The sequence below is a fragment of the Panulirus ornatus genome, chromosome 68, assembly GCF_036320965.1.
Source record: "Panulirus ornatus isolate Po-2019 chromosome 68, ASM3632096v1, whole genome shotgun sequence".
In the NCBI taxonomy this organism is placed as follows: domain Eukaryota; kingdom Metazoa; phylum Arthropoda; class Malacostraca; order Decapoda; family Palinuridae; genus Panulirus; species Panulirus ornatus.
Genome location: NC_092291.1, coordinates 11,560,487 through 11,584,343, shown reverse-complemented (window position 1 = coordinate 11,584,343; position 23,857 = coordinate 11,560,487). Strand labels below are relative to the sequence as shown.

Here is a 23,857-nt window from a genome sequence, read left to right as displayed (position 1 = left end):
AGATCTGCTTCATTATTCTTGTCTAGTAATCTGCTTCACTGCAATAGTGCCTTTTTAAATTACTGTGACTCGAAACAAACTCAATTCCATACAGCATAAAAGTGTGTAACAAATAAATACTGCACTGGGGAGAGAAACAGTTTCTATCACCTAAAAACATGCAAATCATTGATAGATAATGGACTTTGCTTGAACCAGTACTGTGAGTATCACCCTAGTAGAACAATGAAGCATATACCTTTAAACAGTGACAATACACACCATATATACTGCTGTAATCATTAAAACAAACGTAAAATACATTTCTTAGATTCTGTTACGAGGATAAACAGAAGCAGGGGAGAAATAACACAGGAAGTAATGAAACTGCCAGGCTTGGTAATAGGGAGCCTACGGCTGCCATTCTTCTTGTCCAACTGGTAGAAAAAAATACCACTGATACACAAAACTGCAATGTTTGGTAAAATAGTATATACCATCTTAAATGTGCATACTCAAAACTGCATTTGACAATACCAGAGCAAGCAAGTGACCTAAGTATAGCAACATTTTGTTTTTCTTTTGTGTGTACTTTGAGACTTTCATGTGCTGACTGTGCTGAAAGCACATACACACCTCTTTAGATAGTTCTACAGCAATCATAAGAACCTTAACACCTTACCTATAGGAAAAAATGATAGTAAAATATAATTAAAACATAACAGCATCACATTTGTGTGATGGTGAAAGGCACATAATGCTGTACCCCTGTTGAATCTGGATGGACCAAAATGTCACACTGGCAGAATGTAGATGAAACAATATTATACAAATGCATAACAAGTGCATAAATACGATAAACTGCTTATGTAAACATATATTTCATTAGTTAACCAAATCTCCTTCAACATTACATATGCAATTTCCTGACACTATTGCAATTCTCTTGTACTCTAATGTACATCAGTACATTTTGGTATGTAGTGATACGACAAGGGAAGGTTCGCTTGACTTTCGCAGGTTCTGTTGATTTTCTGCAAGTGTTTACCCTAATTTTACATTAATTAACCCTAAATCTTCCTGATATTACCCAATTTTACATCAAAGAATAAAATGTTGAAATCTCTTAACACTAAGCTACCATAACTTAAAACAATTCAAAATCCAAAGCTAATTTCAATGCCTAGTTAAACTGACTCAATCAAGGTCAAAGATTCTGTTGATATTTATATTACATCAAATGTTTTCATTACAAAGTTCGGATTTTCCCTGAACATAATCCTCACCACTATCACCTTGAATATTATGATTAAAAAATGTCCCAATTATGATATGCCGCTCTCATTTTATTCTACATGTAAACTATCACTGCAAACTGTACATGTATCACTCTTATTTTAAAGATAATAAAATCGCTGTCCCTCAACTGTTAATGTGCCTACCTTCAATAGTTTTTATTTGTTCCACAATTCCCCAAGACTGTTGATGAGCAAATTGCAGAACCATGGTATGTCTGCATGATTACATATTTCTTTATGAACCAAGTAGCTCATACTTAGACAGTCTATACATTTGTGGCTGTCACAATACTCACAGGTAATACATTCACTTTCAACTTTAATTGGAAAGTTATTTCTAAGGGCTGGTCCTATACTGTTCATGATTTTCATTAATTTCTTTCAGCTGGAATTGTATCAGCTGGTGATACAATACTGGTGCAAGCAAAGTTCATTATCTATTAATGATTTACATATTTCTGGGTGATGAAAACTGTAACTTTACCCATGTTATCAATGAAATAATCAAAGACAGGTTGTTAAGAATTTGTAATTAAGTAATGCCACATTATGCTGCCAAAGATGAAGGGTAAAGGGTAACTCAAGTTTCTTTTCAGTTAACCTGCTAAGATTGGGTTATGTTCCCGTTAACGAAGGCTTCTTTCCAGTCTCCCTAAATTTGGAAAGATCATAAACTTTCTACCAATGGCAATCAGTATGATAAACTGCCGAGACAAACTTGAAACATGCAGATTCCAAAACTATAACTACCAAAACAAAATAGCTTCAAAATTACATGTGAGAAACATTTGCTCAAGATGATGCAATTTTTTACCTACACATATGTCTATATTTTTTGAAATGCAGTTTGTGTCTATAAATCTGTTTAACTCTCTTATAAACCCTGCAGCAGTTCCCCTATAACTAAGTTGAATTCAGAGTAGCAATAACAACTCTTATTAACCTTAACAATAGCTGTGGTCGAGAGCATATCCATATCAAATACCATAACACTTCACCTAGAACCATAGTCCTTCAGGAAGGTGTATTCATGAGATATCTTGGAGCACATCCGGTACATGGAGCTGACCACCAGACAACTCACCCCCACTGACAGCTCCACCATTATACAATACACTTTACTGGACTTTTCAAGACTTCTGAAAGGTCGCCGGATATCAGCAGCCTCAATTTGATGAGAGGTGCTTTAAGGGTTTCGTTCTGTATCGTGGTACTTGCCTTCAACATCATTAAACTGGAAAGACAGATCCATACAACAGACGTAAATTTGTAAACATCACTCGGCCCATCAGTTCTCCTGGATATACAGCCTCAGGAGTTACTCTGATTTCACTTACTTTTCTTTCATCCACGTAATTTTCAGACAATAATCAATAGTTTTCAAAATTCCCACGAATTAACGAGTCGGAAACGGCGACTTTCAACATTTCTTGAATTCAAAGTCCACTTCAAATTATTGATTCTTTGGAGCGTTCGTTTTCCCGCGCAATCGGTCTGTTTTGGGAACTACGTCACACTTAATGACGTCACATATGACGGTCATCCTGCGTATGAACGTTATCGACTTGCCTCTTTCTCTCGGTTAATCTCAAATGCAGATAATCTGTGATTATCACGGTAAATGGCTACTACACTAACACAACGAGATAAATAGAAAGAGCAGTCTAACTACACAAAACGTAGTACGATTGCACGATGATTCTAAAGACATGATGGAGACGACAAATATCAGTACGTGGTAACTGATAAGGAGAAAAAGTTATACATTCAATTCTGATAAGCCGATATCTCCGGCTTCAGCCAGCTTATCACTACTCAACAACTTTGAGAGATGTAAATAATCTAAGAGTTACAAATGCAATAAAGTTAGTTTAATGCATATAACTATGTCAATAATTCCGAAAACTTACCAGATGAACCCATTAGATATATGCAAGTGCCAAGGCGGCTCATGGTAACTAAAAGACGGGTTTAAATAAGATGCTGCACACTTAATGTATTCATATTATCTTGACTATTTGTGTTAATTAAGAGCAAACGAAGTGGTTCAAGGTAAACAAGAACCAGGATAAAAGGAAAATGCTGCGCACCTCCTCTACTCGTGTCTATCTCGCTTTAAATTTTCGCTAGAGGGAAACATTTTACTACACAAAATAACATTCATACATCTTGAAAACTTTCACCACTGCTCCGGAAAAATGTATATTTTGCGCAACAGGATAGGGGCCAAAGCGATATAGCCTTTAAAGGGCATTCCTGTCACCTAGGAGAATATGTAGTATGCAATTACTGATCACAAATCATCCAAATGAACTAATTAATGCTGCTCACATGTTTGTATGTTCTGCCATGATGTATAATTGGTATGAAAAGCCAAAATAGAGCTCTATCCTGACACAACAGTTGACCTACTCTACCCCTAAGTAATCAAAACTACCATGCAACAGGCCCTGACATTTCAAACTTCCACAAAAATCACATTGGATCAATTACAATCCAACCTCCTACAGGTATCTTCAACTACTCCTGATTACACAGTGAAATCAAAGGCATCTGGAATTTTGCCAATAAAAAATCATATATTCATGTCTTTCTCTTCCATAATCCAACAATTAGATATCATCACTGTTATTTGTTTCTGTCAGCAGTTGTGCAAGAGGGGAAGGCTTTTTTTATCCTGTTTAATTACTGGGTACTGATTCGAAATTCACTGCAATTACAGTACTTGATTTGCGTAATGTAGTTGGAACTCGAAGGATGGATGGAATATTGTTATAAGGTTATGTCGTTATTGGAAAGGTGCATGGATGAGTCTTTTTAAGATGGTATGTCATCCAGAACACATGAATGATAATTGGCAGATCAAGAGGTTATATTGTATTACAGAAGAATGTACAAGGAAGAGATGTAGACCACTACGTGGACTGTTTGATGTGGTGAGATATTTCATTAGGGCAAGGAATATATTGGATGATGTGATTGGGGATCAAATGTAATGGCAACTTTTTGTGTATTTTGTATGAATGGCAACTTTGGTCTCAAGCAATGGATTAGTTTAGTGTGGGAGGTAAAAAGTAAGAAGTGCTCTGATAAATGCAGGAAATTCATTTTCACATGCTGAACATGCAAAATAAGGAAAGTGAGTGGGGAGGGATATGATGTTGCTGAGGCTTAATTGGAAATAATCATCATAGCCTCATTTACAATCCAATCTTAGCTATCTATGTCTGAAGTGATGAGATACATACTAATCTGATTACAACACTTATGATCAGGAGTGGCTTGACCTAAGGTGGTCTGCAAATTGACATGGGGGTACACATATAATTCCTTCAATACTATCTAGCCTTCATGCCAGGTTTATTATATCATTAAAAGCCACTCAGTAGAATGGTCAGAATCATGTCACTTGAGCAGTTCATTAGGAAATTCATGAGACACTTGTATATAAACAACATGGATATCATTCACACAGGTACATTTATGTCCAAGCATTCTAGTTTTGGTGGGATACTGAAGCACTATTCAATACGTACCTGCTTGTGATGTTACATGAATTTGTCAAATAGTGACTGAGAACTCAAACTCTGATATCAAAGAGGGGTAAATGCACATATGCACACACACCCAGGGTAGCAGAATAGTTCTATCTCTTCACTGAGGAGGCAAACTGAAAAATGAACATCTTGAGAACTAACCACATATACACTTCCTGAATGTTGTTCTGGCAAGCTCCTGTTTGCTTAATAATGAATGTAACTTCAAAGGAATAAGTGGACCTTTAGTTGAAAACATAAGAGATCTCTGATTATGAACACTGCCTCTGAAAAATTCATCATTATGCATCTGCGTACAAAGTTACATGACTTTACATCAAATTGTGACTGAAAACTGAACTCAGATATACAACTCAACCAAGATGTGTATGCCCATGTGTACACAAATGGATATAGAAGTGGATGCCATGGGTAGTAGAACAGTTCTTCCTCTACTCTGAACAAATAAACTAAAAAGATACTACGACATTTGCAAATGTTTAGGTCAGAGGAAGTTAGACTTAAGTCATGACAGGTATTAGCAGTGAAGAAAAAAAAAGATAAAGTACTAGCTTTATTGCATACCTTTGAATTACATATGTGAGCAGAAAATTATTGGCACTAGCTCAAAACAATGAGATGTGTGACAAGATACATAAAATGGAAATGGAGGTCACAAGACACTGAATATAAAATATCAAAAGACGATTAAAAAATATTCACAAATACTATACATAAGCTGAAAATATACAGACTGGATTGTATCACTGGAATGTGGTGAATATCATATTCCAAAGTGTCATTTTCATATTTTGTATAATTACATTAAACACTTGTGAACAATGGCAAAAGTGCTTCATGCAGGACTCACTATCTTGAGATGGTCAATATGTTAAACAATAAACCTAGTGCTACGACTTGGTTTATCACGAAGTGAAATCACTACAGTAACTTGCTCTCCTTTCTAACTTTCAAGATCTCAAAAAATGATCAAAGATTGGGCAATCTATGATTTCATAATAAATCCTAGATCTTCTCTGAAAACTTATCATCCAATTTAGTCACACAGGTACATTGGAATACAATGAAGTTGTAACAGTATCACCCAAATAGGTTAATCTTCATGTATAAATATCAGATGCCACATGAAACAGTATATTTTCTAAGCATCTTGTTAGAGATTATCTTCAAAAGTTCATACAAATTTCACACCAACTGACAACTAAAGGTCAACCAAAGAAGATATAAGATTGAGATCTTTTACACTGCTGAACTTGGACTTTCTCTCTTTAATGGATTTTCAGGGAGTAAAAGCAAAATATATGCAGCATAAAAAGGCACAGGCCACTTTCCCCTTCACATATTTGACAAGATTAATCTTCATCTATATCTAAGAGTCCTGTCTCTGGGTGCAAACCTCGACTATACATGCATCCTATTTCACTGTAATATCTCACAAGGTTTAGAAGATGAAACACACAACTGGTGCAACACAAGACGAATAAACAGAGTGCACTCAGCTGAACACTTCATGACAGAATCACTTACTCCATGAAACTTCCGAAATAAGGTCAGAATGCAAGTTTCTGTACAATGCTAGAAAACATAGGCCCCGAGATGTGATAAGAAAAGATCTATTAGATTTCATTTACACCTTGCTGAAAGACAGTGATGGCATCAAACATGACAACAAGCTGTGCTGATAACAAGCCAATAATACTGAGTATTGTTTGCTTATTGGATAAAACTGCCTCACTGTTATTAGATAATGGTTGTACTGTAAATCTTTCAGACCTGTACAACATTAAGACCAAGGAAAAAGAATATATTTTAGGTAAAGTGTTGATGAACTTTAGAGAGAAGAGGTTTGAAAGGAGCTAATCATTAATCAGCTGTTTCAAAGGCTGGTTTACCATCAAGATGTCAGTTAGTGGTAGACATGAATAAACAGGTGAAGTACATATTTTATTTCCCTAAAATATATCAACAAACTCTATTATTCTGTTTCTAATAAGGCACACTCAGCTTATGTAGGCATATCAATATCACTGCAACTATAGTTCTACAAAAAAAAAAAAAATCTTATAACTTGAGTGAAAGAGCGAGGTTAACTGGTCAGTATCTCAAAAGATTGATCCATATTATGGGCAAGAAAGCAAAAGGATATTATGAGATTTTTTTGGCTACCTAGTTTCTTAGCAGCAAGTGTATACCCTTTTTTAACAATGACAAGTACAAAAAGTACCTATATCTTCAAATAATGACACACCAGATGATCAGCAAAAATTCTGATAATATATGACAGGGGTATTATGCTTGAGGAGCTTCATAAACATAGAAGGGACTCCTGGGGCAACAGGGCAAGTAAGTATGTATGTATGTATGTATGTATATATGTGTGTGTGTGTGTTATCCCTGGGGATAGAGAAGAAAGAATACTTCCCACGTATTCCCTGCGTGTTGCAGAAGGTGACTAAAAGGGGAAGGAGCGGGGGGTTGAAAATCCTCCCCTCTCACTTCTTATTTTCCAAAAGAAGGACCAGAGAAGGAGGCAAGTAAGGATATTCCCTCAAAGGCTCAGTCCTCTGTTCTTAACGCTATCTCACTATAGCGGAAGATGACGAATAGTATGAAAAAGAAAGAAAGAAAAAATATATATACATAAAATAATCTCAGCTCAGCAAATAAATCAAACTCGTTAAGTAACTGTAACTAATAAAAAACACAATATGTACTAAGAATCTCTCTGTAATGAGATTTAATCAAATGTTTTGAATAACCTAAACTTCAAGTCATTACATCCAGTGTAAATCTGACAAGCATCTATTTTGATTGATGAACAGCCTTCCTTGTTACAGGGTTCGTACACTTATTGCAAGGTCAAAATTCTGACCTTGTTTACACATTCTTAAGACCCAGTAATAAGATATTTCACACCCACTTCTTCAAAAAAGGTTGTTAACTTACATACAGAACCTGACCATTATCAATTCTAAAGAACTACATAATTCTACAACCACAATATTTAATCTGAATACATATAATCAATTAGAAAAAAGCCTCGGGGGAAAAGAGAAGCTCTTGAGAACACTTATCTTTTGGACTCTCACAATTATTCTCAAGCCTCAAGGCCTAATTTCAGAATGCAAAACAATTCTAAGACCATTTTTCAAGCTCATTAAGTGTGAATATCTAATTATGAAAAACTGAGACTTCTGTACACCCATACGAACCCTGTTGTTATTTCGTTTGAGATGATAGCTAAACCTGGAAGACTAGATCGTAACTGATAAAGTGTCCCTAAACAGTCAGTATCCTAAGGCATTACAATTAAGTTATTACATGCACTCTTATCCTAAAAACTAATTAATAACATACTTTGGTGGGAAATGGCTATTCAGGAAGATCTCCAATATTAAGGATCTACAACCTTCTAAATGGAAACAAACTAACGTCAAAGTAGCAATGATAACTACAACTTTTTTTAATCAACCTACTCATCAAATCAAGTAAGATGTTGAGTCCTTGAATTTCTCTTATTTTCCTGAGAGCACAGATATAATTCAGCCACAAATGTCTTTTTTTTTTCTGTCATAGGCACTTTCATACCATGTTGTATCATCATTCTGGATTCTGATGAACTGAGGTGTTACACGAGTGAATTCTACCTTCAAAATAGATAATGCAGGTGTATATTTTCATATTTGTTATTTACATAAAAAAAAAATGCCACCTTATCTGGAAACGTAAAGTATCTTTTACCCAAGTTTCCATGTCGCACAGATTATCAACTATAGATTTGTTTCACATTTCCATTCATTCATTCCACTTCATAGCAAGGTAGTTTTGGGAAAACTGAAAATATGCATTTCCACTTATAAACACTACATCTTTAATTGCTATGATCCAAAAACACAAGACATACCTGCTGATAAATTCTACATGGAGACTTGATGAAATATATGCCACTTGCTTGTGCTGAAAATAACTATATGATAAAAGGGTACCTAAACAAGCATCAACAAGGAAAGAACATAAAAGCAGAACATGGAAACACAATGTAAGAATTAAGTAGAAATAACACAATGCAGACATAAAAAATAAGCTTCCAAAGGATACTGTGGGATGCAAGAAAGTATGACAGACAAACTATCGAGTATGGTGCAGGTGACTGTGGCTGAAAAACAAAACAAATCAAAAAACAGCAGTGGAAAAAAAGGCTACATCATCATGATGAGACTTCCACAAGCATCATACAAAATAATACTGAAAAAAATTTTACCACTGAAAAAAAAAGAATCCCTAGGGGACCTATCTAAATGACCAAAAAGGAGTAACAAAAATATAAAAGTTGTCTGAATATGCACATTCTATAACTGTTTTCTCTGTACCAGTGGTATGGCACTACTAGTAGCTGACATGGTTAGAACACAATCAGTTTCTTAGCTTAAGGTATGTAAGGGAATAAAGTGGATGACATTTATGTCTAACACATTCACTATAAAAGTCCTATTTACCAGGCGCCTATCAGAAATAGAAGTGAATACCTAAGAATGCAGGAAGAGTATGACTTACAACCATGATCAAAGCTCAACAATCTAATCCTCTTACCATTCAGCCACAATATTCATGGAAGTACCACATGATACAAGAGCAATTATTGTAGTAAACTGGTAATAGATTACTGGATATTCACTAACTCTGAAGATAATAAACTAATTGACACTTAAATTCAAAGGAATATTTCTTATCCTTTATATCTATGATGATGAGCAAAATGCCAAAAAAATGCTGGAACAGGAGAAAAAATCACCTCTTCCAACAAATGAGACAAGAAATTAATCAACCTGTCATGAAACCTACCACCAGCATACTTGACCTTTAGGGATATGGCATGTTTGCCATATTATCAGATTATCATCCCAATGACTATTTCATATGAGCTTATCAAGACAATCACAGTACCAAATCCCTGAATTTCAAGCATATTACTATCCCAGTGACTATTTAGTGCATACTTGATACGATATTAATATTTATGATCCCTGATATTCAAGATAACCATCCTCAAGCACAGTATCATTTACAAAATACAGTGACAAATAATTCATCATTACCAAATGAAAATTTGTAAAAGGTACATATCAGAATTTTATCATTGTACCAGAAGTGTTTCCATCAGTATTATGCATAAAACTGTTCATATTCAAATACAACATAGTCTTCAATAAAAACACAGCATTCAACTGCATACAATAAAAGGTTCATAAGACATCAATAAATGATTTAATTAAATTTATTCTATACACTTTTAAACAGCAACTCAATAGGATTCTTTTCTTAGCCAATTCAGTTAGTTTACCTCGCATGGAGTAAGTACCTGCCATTATTCTGAGAAACTTGTGTTATGCTAAGTACTTGCTTTTATTATAACTATCCATTTCTATATTACATATGAATTATTTTTTGTCTTGAAGTTGAGCTTGCATCTTGGCCATCATTTCTTGCATCTTACGAATTTGTGCTTCCTTTTCTTCTAATTCTATGGCCATACGGTCCTTCTCCTGTCCAACAACTGGAGTAGAATTACTGAAAAGAAGGCACTCTTATTAACAAAATTAGCAGTAACCTGTAAATCTTTGAAATTCACACATAAGAGAGAATGAAAAGCATATCTTTCATTTGTAATGTACAAACAATGGATCGGCATTAAATCAGTTAAATAAACTGAGTTAAGAAGGGATGTTTTTTACTTGGCAGCACCAACATCTATAACTCTAAAGCACAATGATGGGAGCACATTCCTTGTCCACTGATATGACTCTGATGGTATCATTAAACAACAACTGAGTAAATAAACAATGAAACTTTTCAAATTATCAAATATCCTTAAAAAAGATAGGAAGAGAAGAATCATCCCCTACTTTCTTTCTTTAACCATTCTACTCATAAACAAGTACAGCATACACCTGTTTGGCAGAGTCCTAACCACATATACCATACATTCTGAGTCTTTTCTCCCACATGGCCACATGCATAGTGAGAGTGCTTGAGGAAAATTATATGAAATGAAATGCTATGATGGCATGGATATCTTTAAAATATGAGGGCAAAAAGAACTAGAAGTATCTAAAAGAGATAACATGGAAAAGGCTTACATGAGAGATACAGCAAAAGGTGGAATGACAACATGAAGGAGTTTTATACACATACATAAAGAGAGAGGGGTGTACAGATACGCAAACAATGCGGCAATTAAAGGAGGATCTGCATACATTACCCCATTCTGTCAAAGAAAAAGATATACAGCACACACATAAGATGAGGGAAAACTTACATCAGCTTTTTAGATGATACTGAGTTTGCATTAGAATGAGAATTACTGTTGACAGTAGCAGCACTAGCAGCAGCAGCAAGAGGAGAACCACCACCCTTGGCCAACCTCTCTGATCGGTAGTTTTCATAATGCACATCTTGTGTAACCTCTGTCAGGTCCTGCATATGGGTTCTATGGAGAGAAATTCAAATAAAATCTTTCAAGCTCTAATAGTGCAACAATAATAATGAAAAATGCTAAGGAGCAAAAAATGTTTTGAAAAATGATCAACATTCTAACACATCTCTAATTTGCTTTCGTCTATCATTTATTTTTTTCCACGATTCTATCCTTCTGTAACCTTTTTTACTTCATGATGTTTCCTCACTATTCCATGTACTTGCTCAGGGTCACTTCATTTTGCAGTACATGCTTGAGGTGTTGCTCTGGAACTTTGACATTTGAAGGTGTAGAGACTAGAGTAAAAATGAAGAAGATGGGAGGGATACTGAGTAACCTTGCTTTGATTGTGGGAAATAACATAACATATACTTGAAAGTAAGAACAAAGATTTTGTTCTGTGAGAAAATTTTCTATCTGAGGTGGTGTACAAGAAATGATATATCTCCTGGATATTTAGGGGGCTTGGATCTATTAACACCTCATTCATCTAGCAGGGATGCACTAACTTTCCCCAACTGTCTCTAAACATCAAACCACGTTACAGGCAAATCTCATTTCAAGCCCTTCTTCGACCAATGAGAGTCAAACTTATTGATAATGTTCATGACCATCTCACTCCTAAGGACTGATCCAATCAGCAGCTCTTGAATTCACAAATCATATGCATCAACCATACTGTGGTTACCACTGGGAAAAAGGAAAATTTACCAAAAAGAGAGAAGAGAAGGCTGAGCAGAGTAAGATAACTGGGAAACTGTTCTTAGAACACCAACTTGGAAGGAAAATGTCTTTCAAACTTCAAAACCTACATTTCTCTCCTTTCCTGGTTTGTTCCATGAACAAATAACAGTATACCAGCATGAAGGAGGAGAGCTTAGAGAACAGAACATCTCAGGTGAGAAGAAAATACCTAAAAGTGAAAGCAAACATCTTGCAAAGGTGATTCAGAAGCACACCAAAAACTGACCATCCTCAAGGAGAAATCCCATACCAAGCAGGGTAGATCCACAATGTCTAGACTAAATAATCATCCATCAAAGACCTCTTCTATTGATTTCCTTCAAAGTCATGTTCCTGAGAAAGGCTACGGTAGTGGTAATGTAAATTACAGGTTGAGCTTGTTTGACGAGTTTCTTACTCCATGATCCTCACTAAAATGTGCTCCATATATCATTAGATCTCTAGTTTCCCTTTAAAAACTCTGATTTCCAAAGGACTAAGAGACTTCAAGGCAAAAGGTGCTGATTTCTTAAAGAAGTCTCCCATGAACTGATGACAAAAGGGATATCGACTCAAAGTGCTTGGGTTTGGTTGAAAGTAATCCATAAATTATCATATAAATGATAACTTTTCTTATGTGGATACCAATTGCATTTTTTAACATACTCAATCCAAAAACCTCCCCCTTGTATATCTGTCAGTCAACATATAATCAGATAATGGCCACAGACCAGTAACTCCATTCAAGTGCATATAATACTGTAAGTAAATTTGTCAAAACCAAATATTCTTGACTGTTCATTCTTTAGCATACCACTTATAAGCTTTTTCCTATATCAAGAATCACATATGGTTTAGGCTACTCCTCCTTGAAGTATGCATAGTAATGCAAGGCAAAGTTTGTGCTAGAGATACTGCAGTACAGTTGAAAATATAGTACAGCACTTTAATATGTGCTTTATATCTTAAAACACTTGTTACTTGGGCTTCATATCTCAAAATCTTGGGTTCTGTGTGATCTCAAGTTTTGTTAGTAAAATGAAACCTACATAAAACATTTGTATAGATGTGCACATGTGTATTCATACAACATAAAGACAATAGTGGATGGGTAAAAACCTAAACAACATTTCTACTTACCCAAGAAGGCATCTAAGTTTAATGAAGTCACAATGACTAGGATTTTCAACCTCAATGACACCCCAAGGATACTGTCTTCCTCTTACTTTCTTGCCACCAACATCTAAAACTGTTGTGGATCCTACAACTGCAAATGGTACTGCCTCTTTCAACTGTCGAACCTAAAAGAGTCAAAATTCTTTTTCAATATCACTAATCTATGCTTCACAAAATACATATTATTTCTGCATATAAAATGAATCAAACTGTTGATCTGTCCAATGGGGTTCTATCCCAGGGGTGCAAGTTTCATCCATATGTTGAACAAATAAAAGTATGCATCAATTTAATTCTTTGATGAATCTGACTCCGACCTAATGTCTCAATTTTGGGTGCAAATGGAGGATATGGAGGAATGATGAGGGGCATTGAATACTGTGTAATTTTTTTTCCTCACATTGTACATAAGTTTACATTATACAAAGAAACCAGCTAAAATGAGAGTAACGTTACTAATCTTACGGATGTACAATGACCATGTTAGATCTATTTTCTTTTTAAATATTAAAAAATATGGAATTTTGAAGAATGAATAACTTTCTCATCAAGGTGGTAATACAAGAGCCTAAAAGAGCCACCTGACACCCCCAGTGGTATGAATCCCTTAACACAGTGGTATTCACTGTGCGCCTGAGGGCTGCACGTGGCACAGGACCATATGAATAGTAACCAATGACTAAGACCATTAAACCCACAATTGGCTTAAAAGTTACCAATGTCATACCAAACTTTCTGTAATCTACTTGAGATTTTGCATCATCTGACTCATAATCCACTAACACACTGGAAAGGTTACACTCTAAATTGACACAAGGGACTCTTGTATAATAATTTGAACTGTACAACAATTTGCTTGCAGCAAAAAGGGCAGGGCTCTACTGTCTGTTCCTGAACCCCACCTTGGTAGGATGGAAAAAGGAAAGCAGGTGAAAAAAAATAAAATTGCCAGTAATTACCTGTTCTTTATAGTCCTCTTCCTCATCTGTGTCACAGTCTGGCAGAGGATAGATATGGATCCCATTCTCCTCAATTTCATCAAGTACCTGACAATCACAAAGTTCAATAAGACATAAATAAGAAAATTGGTTTTACATCAAAATACTTTTCTGAGCCAAGACAGACCTAAGAATGTTGGACAAACAAGAAATTGCAACTTAAACAACTAGACTGTTGATGGGAGCCATATGGAGGGCCTTCCTGGTGAGAAGGAATTCTTTCATGGTTTACCCCAGACACTTCACATGCCCTGGTTCAATCCACTGACAGCACATTGACCCCAGTATACCACATCATTCCAATTCACTCTATTCTTTGCACGCCTTTCACCCTCCTGCATGTTCAGGCCCCGATCCCTTAAAATCTTTTTCACTCCATCCTTCCACCTCCAAGTTGGTCTCCCACTTTTCCTCATTCCCTCCACCTCTGACACATTTATTCTCTTGGTCAATCTGTCCTCACTCATTCTCTCCATGTGACCAAACCATTTCAATACACCCTCTTCTGCTCTCTCAACCACACTCTTTTCATTACCACACATCTCTCTTACCCTTTCATAATTTACTCGATCAAACCACCTCACACCACATATTGTCCTCAATCATCTCATTTCCAACACATCCACCCTCCTCCGCACAACCCTATCCACAGCCCACGCCTCGCAACCATATAACATTGTTGGAACCATTATTCCTTCAAACATACCCACTTTTGCTTTCCGAGATAATGTTCTTGCCTTCCACACATTATTCAATGCTCCCAGAACCTTTGCCCCCTCACCCACCCTGTGACTCACTTCCACTAATCCTTTATATTCTATAATTTTTTTTTTCTAGAATGGAACCCTAAGTTGGGGTCTGCTTGTATTTCAATAATCACCCTAAACTTGCCAACCAATCTCCCTCACACTAACAAATAGTGTGAAAGGTGAAATTTTTCTAAGTATATTAATGTTATTTACCAAAAAAACTATGTCTGTGTAGGATATAAGAGTAGAATTTAAAAAAGAAAGAAAGAAAGAAAGAAGGAAAAACTCAATGGAAAGAAATGTCACTTTAACATCTTCCTGTTATCATGAGCTGTCAAACAGATCAATCACAACCCTTCGAGGACCCTCTGGGTGCTTATTTGACAATGAATAGGTAATGATACATTGATACATTCTAATTTTCCTGTAATTGTTACTGTAATGCTAAAATATTTCATAAATGTATAATTTTTTCACACATGATGGAATATCTGGATCATGCCTGCTGTTTAAAGGTATCTCATCACCATAACCTGTGTGGAAGAGATTTAATTTTCTTCAAGAATCTCGTAACTGAACTCACCTTTCGTTTGAGCTTTGTTACTTCATTCTTTGTAAGTGTGTCAGCCTTGGCAAGAACAGGAACAATGTTCACCTTGTTGTGCAGCTGCTTCATAAACTGAATATCTAATGGCTTCAATCTGATGGTATAAAGATTTATGATAATTAGAGAGATTTTCACTTTCATGTAAAATATGATGTTTATACATCTACTTATACACAATATGCCATTCTCCACAACAAAAAGATATTCCATGCTAAAGTTCCTACAGAACATGCACAGCACTTCCCATTTACACATACTCACTGTCTTTTAAAATGTTAACTTTTTTCAACCTGAAAATGTACTCTCACTTAACAAACTTTATACTGAAATATTCTATGTATTCTTAAATATTTCATGTGTTCTTTCACATGGCAAAAACTATATCAGAATACTATATCATCCTTTATATCTATTGTATAATCTTTTCTTAATCTAATCACTCTTTTCATACCATGTTTCTTAAATATCCATCTTAATCAATGGCACTCCTAGGCCAAAGTTTCCTGGCGTAAGTTAAAATGTGATGAAATTTATAAGTTCTTCATACCTCAAAAATTAAGACTTTTATGTTACATATTTCTTTAAGTGTACTACATCTGAATCACTGATTCAAGTATTTCATACTGATTCTTTTGATCAGGCGAACAGAATAATTAGTACAATGTTGGCCAGTATGCCATTCACTTAAAGTCTGAAAAAGTGAACTTTCAGCAAGCAAGGAAAAGGCTGTCAATTGCAGCACTAAAGGAAATTTTTTTTTAGCCACTATGGTCTACAGTTGATTTCTGCATTTAATGATTCAAAATGTTTGATCAATTTTAGTTGACTGTAGCAGTGAAAGAGTAAGCTAGTACTAATACCATTACATATGCTATAAAATCATACTCTTGGTTACATTTAATGATTTTTTTCCTGTCTGATATCTGTCTTAATCTAAGATCTCCCTTCAACAGAATTACATCTTCATATTTCCCTTCAACACAAATATTATTCACTGGAATATATATTTTCTTGTAAGATTTTGAGGTCATATTGATTTTTTTCCCTTTAAGGCTCTGTCATCTGTTCTTGAAGCTACCTCGCTCATGTGGGAAATGATGAGCAAGTATATAAAGAAAAAAATTCTTAAACTCATTCCACACTAGACTTATATCTGTATGGTGCCTACCTATCATACAAAGAACACTGTACTTCTATAACTGTAGTAAAAAAGGAGTTCCAAAACATACCCATGACCGGCAGGGTTGATGAAGTAGAAGCAACAATGGACCCGGTTATCAACAATGTGGCGACGATTTAAACCTGATTCATCTTGGAGATACCGTTCAAACTGATCATTTATGTACTGTATGATTGATTGAAAGCTGAAAATAAGGATTAAAAAATTAAATCAAAATTCCTTTTCAAAAATGAACATCTGCATCTTGTAAGTAAAATTAACATCATCCTGCAGTATTTCTGACTCTTACATAACAGGAAAAGGTCATGCACAGCTTCCATGCATCAGTCTATTTCCACAGATACCCTCCTCCACAAATCCCTCTCAAATACACATCATGCACTTACAATAATAATTTATGATATTATCATTGGTGAAAGGTATGTAAACTAAGAAATATTCTTTAATTGCAAAATTTTGAAAGGCTGGTGAGTCTTATTTAAGTCTTGCATTAGTGCAAGATAAGCTATGGCTACTTGACAAGCTTACATGAAATGATGGCATTTTCAAAATATGCTTATATTTACTATTCTGAACTAAGAAATCTTTTAAATGCCAGTGATCATCCCCTTACAATGCTTAGGACACAAAATAAATTTTTCTAAATCTATCAGAAAATAAATTTTCTAAATCTATCAGGCATACAGCTCATGTTCCCAATAGTCAAAACCATGAGGTTCCACTGTAAGAGATAAATCACCTCTTGTACTATTTTGTGTTGTTTGCATCCTTGTTTATTTGTTTTTGAAAGGTGAGGCATTGTTTAAAGTGGAGTGGATGAACTGTTTGTAGATGTTCAGGGATTATTTTTTGTCCAAATCTAGTGCCAGTGTGTTTTTTGAGGGCATTCAGCTTGTGTGTTGCTTTTGTACAGACACTACTGGTGTGGAGACTGAATGCTGTGTATGGTGTATGTGTTGCCTTAAATGGTTGGTAATTTGTTCAGCATGAATGACAGTCCATTCAAGCTGACAAGAGTGTGTGAGCTGAATTTGTGATCGTCTTGGATTAAAAGACTGACTGACAATTTCTGTGGGGGGTGAGCCATTGTTCCAGCTGAGCAATGTAGTGCTACATGTTAGTTTTTGTTACTGTGGTCAGATAGTTGTGATATACTGTACAACTTTCAAATTCAAAGATTTACAAAGCACAAGCACAGTCATTTTAGAGTTTGCACCCTCCAGTAGTTTTCAGTATACTACTCAAAATACACAGCTAAAAATCACAGCAAGTGGGTAGATCAGTCACATTCTTCTTCTCTAATGTCAAATTTCCATGAAAACATTCATGGACATTTCAGCCCTAACCTAAAACTGAAAAACAGAAAAATCATATCTTTGAAAATGACATGGGAAAAATTCAGAAAATTAGAGAAGTTTTTGAGCTTCTGACCTCCTTGTTTTCATATACTGAAGCCATGCTCACACTTCAATGAAAATACAGAAAAAAAGTCATGTTATTGTTAATTTCTATAATCAATAAGATGATGTATGATAACAAAAGATGTTACAGTGAAGGGGAAGATCAAGTTTTCCAAGATGTAATCTAAAGGCGTGACTGGATGAATTTTTTTTTACATCAGTTTGACTGGCACTAACTGGATCCTCCAAGGATATAAGGTTGATGCACTCTTTTCAGAATTTTGGGGGTGCTTTGAACGTGCAAAATGTTTATGGATAGTGGTTTTTGGATCTGCAATAATTAAGTGTGTTTTGTTCCCATGCCCACAGATTTTGGCTCAATGTGAGGAAACTTTAATGTGAAAAATCCAAAAACTAAAACATATATGATCACAATGTTCAATAATACTTAGTGGTTCCAGCTACAGAAGAAAAAATGATATCTTTACGGCTTGTTCATACTCAAACCAATCAGTGCTTACTTATTTACAGAGTCACTTACCAATCTGTGTTGTCAATAGCATCCCCATACCCTGGTGTATCAACTACAGTCAGTCTAACTTTCACACCTCGTTCTTCGATCTCCACTGTTGATACATCAATCTTCACTGTCTTCTCAATGTTCTCTGTTTGTTGTAAATGGAATGATAATAAATGAGATGATGCCTTTCATTTCAAACACTGGTTCTCAAATCAAACTGGTCAACTACATTTAATCCTTTCACTGCAACAATCAATTAAAGATGAATACAAGATGACATGAATATTTTATGCCTAACTGTTTTTTATATAAACCAAAAACTATATGTTGCAGTGGATGTCTATATACTTGTAAGTCATGCTCCAAAAAAGCTATAAGAAGTGCAGTTTACAAAGGGGAACTTTCATTCCTCCACAAGTGTTTGATTCAGTGGTAGATAAGATTGATAATTCATTTAGTTTTTTCAAGTCAACTCATGATTTGCCTGACACTTTTTTCTGAAAACTTCACCACCTTATGTCTCCTCATTCATTTTCTCTAAGTGACCAGCATCACACCAGCAAAACATGCCTTAATCATGGCCACCTCAGGGCACTGGGCACACAGGATATTATGAGTGACAAACTAACTTCAAAATCTATAAACAATAATTGAAAAATACACTTACCTTGAGCTGATGACACAATTCTGTCGGGGTACAGATCAGTGAGGAAGAGTGTGTTGATAAGTGTGGATTTTCCCAATCCACTCTCACCTATTCAGACAAAAGAAGGACAAGTATCTCAAATATAACTTCTTAATACAGTTCACTATAATATATGAAAGCACTAATACATACACATTCTCTCTCTCTCTGTACATACTGGGTGGTGTTACTAGACTTCACCCACATGGGGTTATACCTTTTGACAGGCTGTATCAATGGGAGCCAGTCTTAACTTCTCACTTGAAAAACTTTAGAGTTTATGTTTCCCTGCTAATGTAAGTAAAATGGCCTGGGCTGCAAAAAACATTTCAAAAACGATCCTGAGTAACAGTTAAGATGCTTTCTTTGAAAATGGTCCTCGGGTAATAATTCATTAATTAATACAAATCAAGTCCTAGTGTTATCACAGGCTCCTATCTGAAAGTGTCCAGGTGTTACCCAGGACCCCTTTTTCAGGGGCCCTGCAGCCAAAGGCTGTGCTACAATAAGTAGCAGGAACATGATGGACTGCTTCAGAGAAAAAAGTTCTTTGATGGGTGTTGGGACTGTACTCTGTTTTGTCACCTGATGATGATAAAGACTTGCCAAAGGTGACATTTCACCCTTGGTGCAACCTCAACCAACCAGGCACAGTCCAGTAATATGTCTCTATACATGTGTGTATAAATACATAAATAAATGCAGGTGTTGCCAGATCCCATCTGCTCCAGGTCACACTGAATGAAAAGTCACCTTTGGCAAAGCTGTAGCATTGGAAATACATTATTCTCAAAGACCTTTTCACTTTAAGGAGGCTACATTTCCCTGCAACTGGGAGAAGCACAGCCTTGGGCAGCTGGACCCTTGTGAAAGGACCTAAGTAACACCAAGATTCATCTAGAGAAACTGGTCTAGGTTTATTTGCAAAAACATAAAATAAAATATGAATACATAAATATAAGTATCACTGGACATCACATGCCCATGGTTACACCTCAGGTCAAAAGTCATCTTTGGCAAGTCAGTAATAATGAGAATAGTGTTCTCATTCCAAAGGAGTCTACACTTCCCTGCAACTGGAAGTATTGCAACCCTGGAATGCAGAAGCCTTTATAATGAAAGGACTGTTTCATAGGAATTGGTGTTGGGGTAACTATATTCAATATACAAAATACATAAATACAAGGACACCTATGATAAGAAGAAAAAAAGTATGATGGTAAGTAGGTAAATATACATTTTTTTCATACTTGCTCACCATTTCCTGCCCCAGGAGTCCCTACTGTTTTTATGAGGCTCCTGCACTGCTCAGGATACTGGCCATGTCCAGTGGCTGGGATTATAGGTCATAAAGAGTAGTAATGATGTGTGTGAGATTCAGAGTAGTCTTTGCTACTTCCTGAACAACTCCAACCTCGAAGGAAATTGGTAGATTTCCATTACAATTGTTGATATTTCATTTATTACTGTTTCTTGGAGACATTTGGGATGTAAAAGAATTAGGTTTCTAACAAACCATCCATCCCCTAGTCAGTGTGTTAGAATAGGTAGGGGTTTACTGCATTCAAAATCAAACACTACGTGATCACTCTTTCCAATAGGAACTTCATATCTAATGTCCTATTACCATGCTACTATGTGTAAAAATTCTGTTATGTAGTGGTAACAGAAGTTCAGTACAACCTCGAGGAATTTGTCTCCTTTATAAAAAAGTCATGTAGTACATGTTTATCAAGACGAAGAACTAAACTCCACACTCAAATAACATTATGAAGTATACAAGCGGTCTAAGCCTTAAAATGCTGAGACTCCTTGCAACAATCAGAGTACAGTTATTCTTTGTGTAAAAAGCATAAGTTAACATGCATTAATTTTGGGAACATACCTTATCAACTTTAAATTGAAATATAAACTATCATACCTGCCACTACTTAAGTGGTCATTTGGGTTCTTATACTAAGTCAAATAATCAGGCTAGTGTCATACGAGATTAACTTACCTACAACCATTAGAGTAAACTCAAAGCCTCTCTTGACTGATTTACGGTGGATCTGATTTGGAAGATTAGCAAACCCAACATATCCAGGCATGTCTGGATTACTGAACTGGAAAGTAGAAATTTCTTCTTTCAAAAACAAATACAACAGAAGAATAAAGGTGTGCTTACGTCTCCAAAGAGAAACTATGATGTATTAAATAACCCCAAAATTTCACTATTTTTCATAACCCTCACCACAACCAAATTTCATTCAATTCTAAAGGATGATGAATGAACATCTTCTGCAAGTGTTTTTCTAATATTCATTCACTATATTACTGGTCTTGGCAATTTCATTTTAGAAGCATCACAGAAATGACTCATAGATTTGGAAGAATTGAACATCACTGGACTCCTTACATCTTGTAATAGCAATCTAGACTGGAAAAATGTGATCTGAAGAATTGTTCTTATCAGACAATGATAAATAAGATAGCAGGGAGGGGCATGATGACCAAGAAAACTGTTATGTAAAAGTAATTGAAACAAGTGGGTAAAACATAACATGGGAAAATGGAAACAAGGTAGAAAATCGATCTTAACTAGTTTCAACAAAATCATCTTTTGAATAAGACTGTTGAAACAAGCAGAGAAAGTTAAATTTCTAGAGCTTGCTTTCAGTTTTCCTTCCTATCTTTTGCCCATTTGTTACTGGATGATACTAACCTATCTCAAACACTTCTAGAAATCAACAGTACCAAAGAAAACCACAACTAACCTCCCCTAGGGCCTCACCTAAACACTAAAATACAATCAAATACATCAATATAGAAATAAATACAAGCAGAATACATAAGTCGGGGAAATATTCCAATTGTTCAACTGATTAAGAAAACTGATGCCTACGGAATGGGCACAAAAGTCTCAGGTTGGATTGGGGCATGACTAAAATATAAAAAGCACAGTGTAGTAATATGGCGTACCAAGTTAGAATGGGTGAATATGAAAAGTACTGTATCATGACCTACCCTGACTACATATATCAGAAATATACTACAGATATTGATATTGTGGGAAAGATAGTTAAGTATTCGGATGACACTAAAGAGTGTGGAAAGGTAGGTATACCCAATGATAAAAATATTCTGCAGAAAGATCACAACAGACTTCATCATTGCCAATGTCAATAGCAAAAAAACATTACTGTTAATATCAGTGAGTCAACAAGATCTGGTAATCACACTGCACATATTGTCAAGAAGGTTAAGCAGGTAGTGGGCAGCATCACAAAGACATCCGAGGATAAGAGGAAATCATCTAGTAAATTAATCATCTAGTAAATCCTTAATCATCTAGTAAATCCTCTGCTCTTTGGGAATTACTTAGTCCACTGCAAAGAGTGATTTAGGAGTACGGCATTTTCCTTTTCACCCTTAAAACTAATCTTCTGATATTAAATAACTTATTAGTGGCTGAGTTATGAGGGAGAAATGCAGGGTTAGTCAATAAATAAGTAGTGTAAAATTCTCTCTCTCTCTCTCTCTCTCTCTATATATATATATATATTATTTATTAATTTTGCTTTGTCGCTGTCTCCTGCGTTAGCGAGGTAGTGCAAGGAAACAGACAAAAGAACGGCCCAACCCACCCACATACACATGTATATACATACATGTCCACACACGCAAATATACATGCCTATACATCTCAATGTATACATATATATACACACACAGACATATACATATATACACATGTACATAATTCATACTGTCTGCCTTTATTTATTCCAATCGCCACCTCGCCACACATGGAATAACATCCCCCTCCTCCCCTCATGTGTGCGAGGTAGTGCTAGGAAAAGATAACAAAGGCCCCATTCGTTCACACTCAGTCTCTAGCTGTCATGTAATTATGCACCGAAACCACAGCTCCCTTTCCATATCCAGGCCCCACAGAACTTTCCCTGGTTTACCCCAGACGCTTCACATGCCCTGATTCAATCCACTGACAGCACATCGACCCCGGTATACCACATAGTTCCAATTCACTCTATTCCTTACACGCCTTTCACCCTCCTGCATGTTCAGGACCCGATTACTCAAAATCTTTTTCACTCCATCTTTCCACCTCCAATTTGGTCTCCCACTTCTCCTCATTCCCTCCACCTCTGACACATATATCCTCTTGGTCAATCTTTCCTCACTAAGATGATTTCCCTAAACTATTCTGATCTCCATATCTTTTAATGTCAAAGATGTCTTGTGAGTTCTATTATTGGTGAAATTCCATCGTTATCAAAATGTACTCCATTTAATTGTGCTATGGATCATTTGGTTTAGAGGGTAAACAGTGGGTTCAGATGTCTGTTAAAATAAAAGAATCTTTCCTTGTGCAGGGTAGATTTCATAAACATTTAAATGATCCCTGTATATTCATATACATTTAAACTCACATATCAGATAATCTCAGGTTCAGTTGGATTCAAACGTTAAGATGCATGGCAGCATTCCATGGAATGCATAAATGATA

General features: G+C 35.7%; 2 protein-coding genes across 8 annotated transcripts in view; both read right to left on the bottom strand.

Moving 5' to 3' along the window:
* LOC139747291 (uncharacterized) overlaps positions 1-2,774 on the bottom strand; it is a 41,042-nt gene extending 38,268 nt beyond the window's left edge. Inside the window, exon 1 of one of the 2 annotated variants that reach the window (XM_071659405.1) lies at positions 2,615-2,774. The gene's annotated coding sequence lies outside the window, so the exon portion shown is untranslated. Of the gene's footprint in view, positions 1-2,495; positions 2,553-2,614 lie in introns of those variants that run through there. The other variant, XM_071659406.1, reaches the window with a different exon arrangement.
* Positions 2,775-5,374: 2,600 nt separating this feature from the next.
* Positions 5,375-23,857, bottom strand: part of Septin1 (Septin 1) — a 41,423-nt gene continuing 22,940 nt past the window's right edge. For all 6 annotated transcript variants that reach the window (XM_071659684.1, XM_071659682.1, XM_071659681.1 and 3 more), the window contains 9 exons: positions 21,347-21,452; positions 19,330-19,416; positions 18,684-18,807; positions 16,792-16,926; positions 15,539-15,656; positions 14,168-14,254; positions 13,173-13,333; positions 11,151-11,321; positions 5,375-10,402 (listed from right to left, as the gene is read on the bottom strand). In XM_071659684.1, the coding sequence (XP_071515785.1) occupies positions 10,273-10,402; positions 11,151-11,321; positions 13,173-13,333; positions 14,168-14,254; positions 15,539-15,656; positions 16,792-16,926; positions 18,684-18,807; positions 19,330-19,416; positions 21,347-21,452 (1,119 nt within the window). In that variant the 3' untranslated portion in view covers positions 5,375-10,272. The remainder of the gene's footprint in view (positions 10,403-11,150; positions 11,322-13,172; positions 13,334-14,167; positions 14,255-15,538; positions 15,657-16,791; positions 16,927-18,683; positions 18,808-19,329; positions 19,417-21,346; positions 21,453-23,857) is intronic.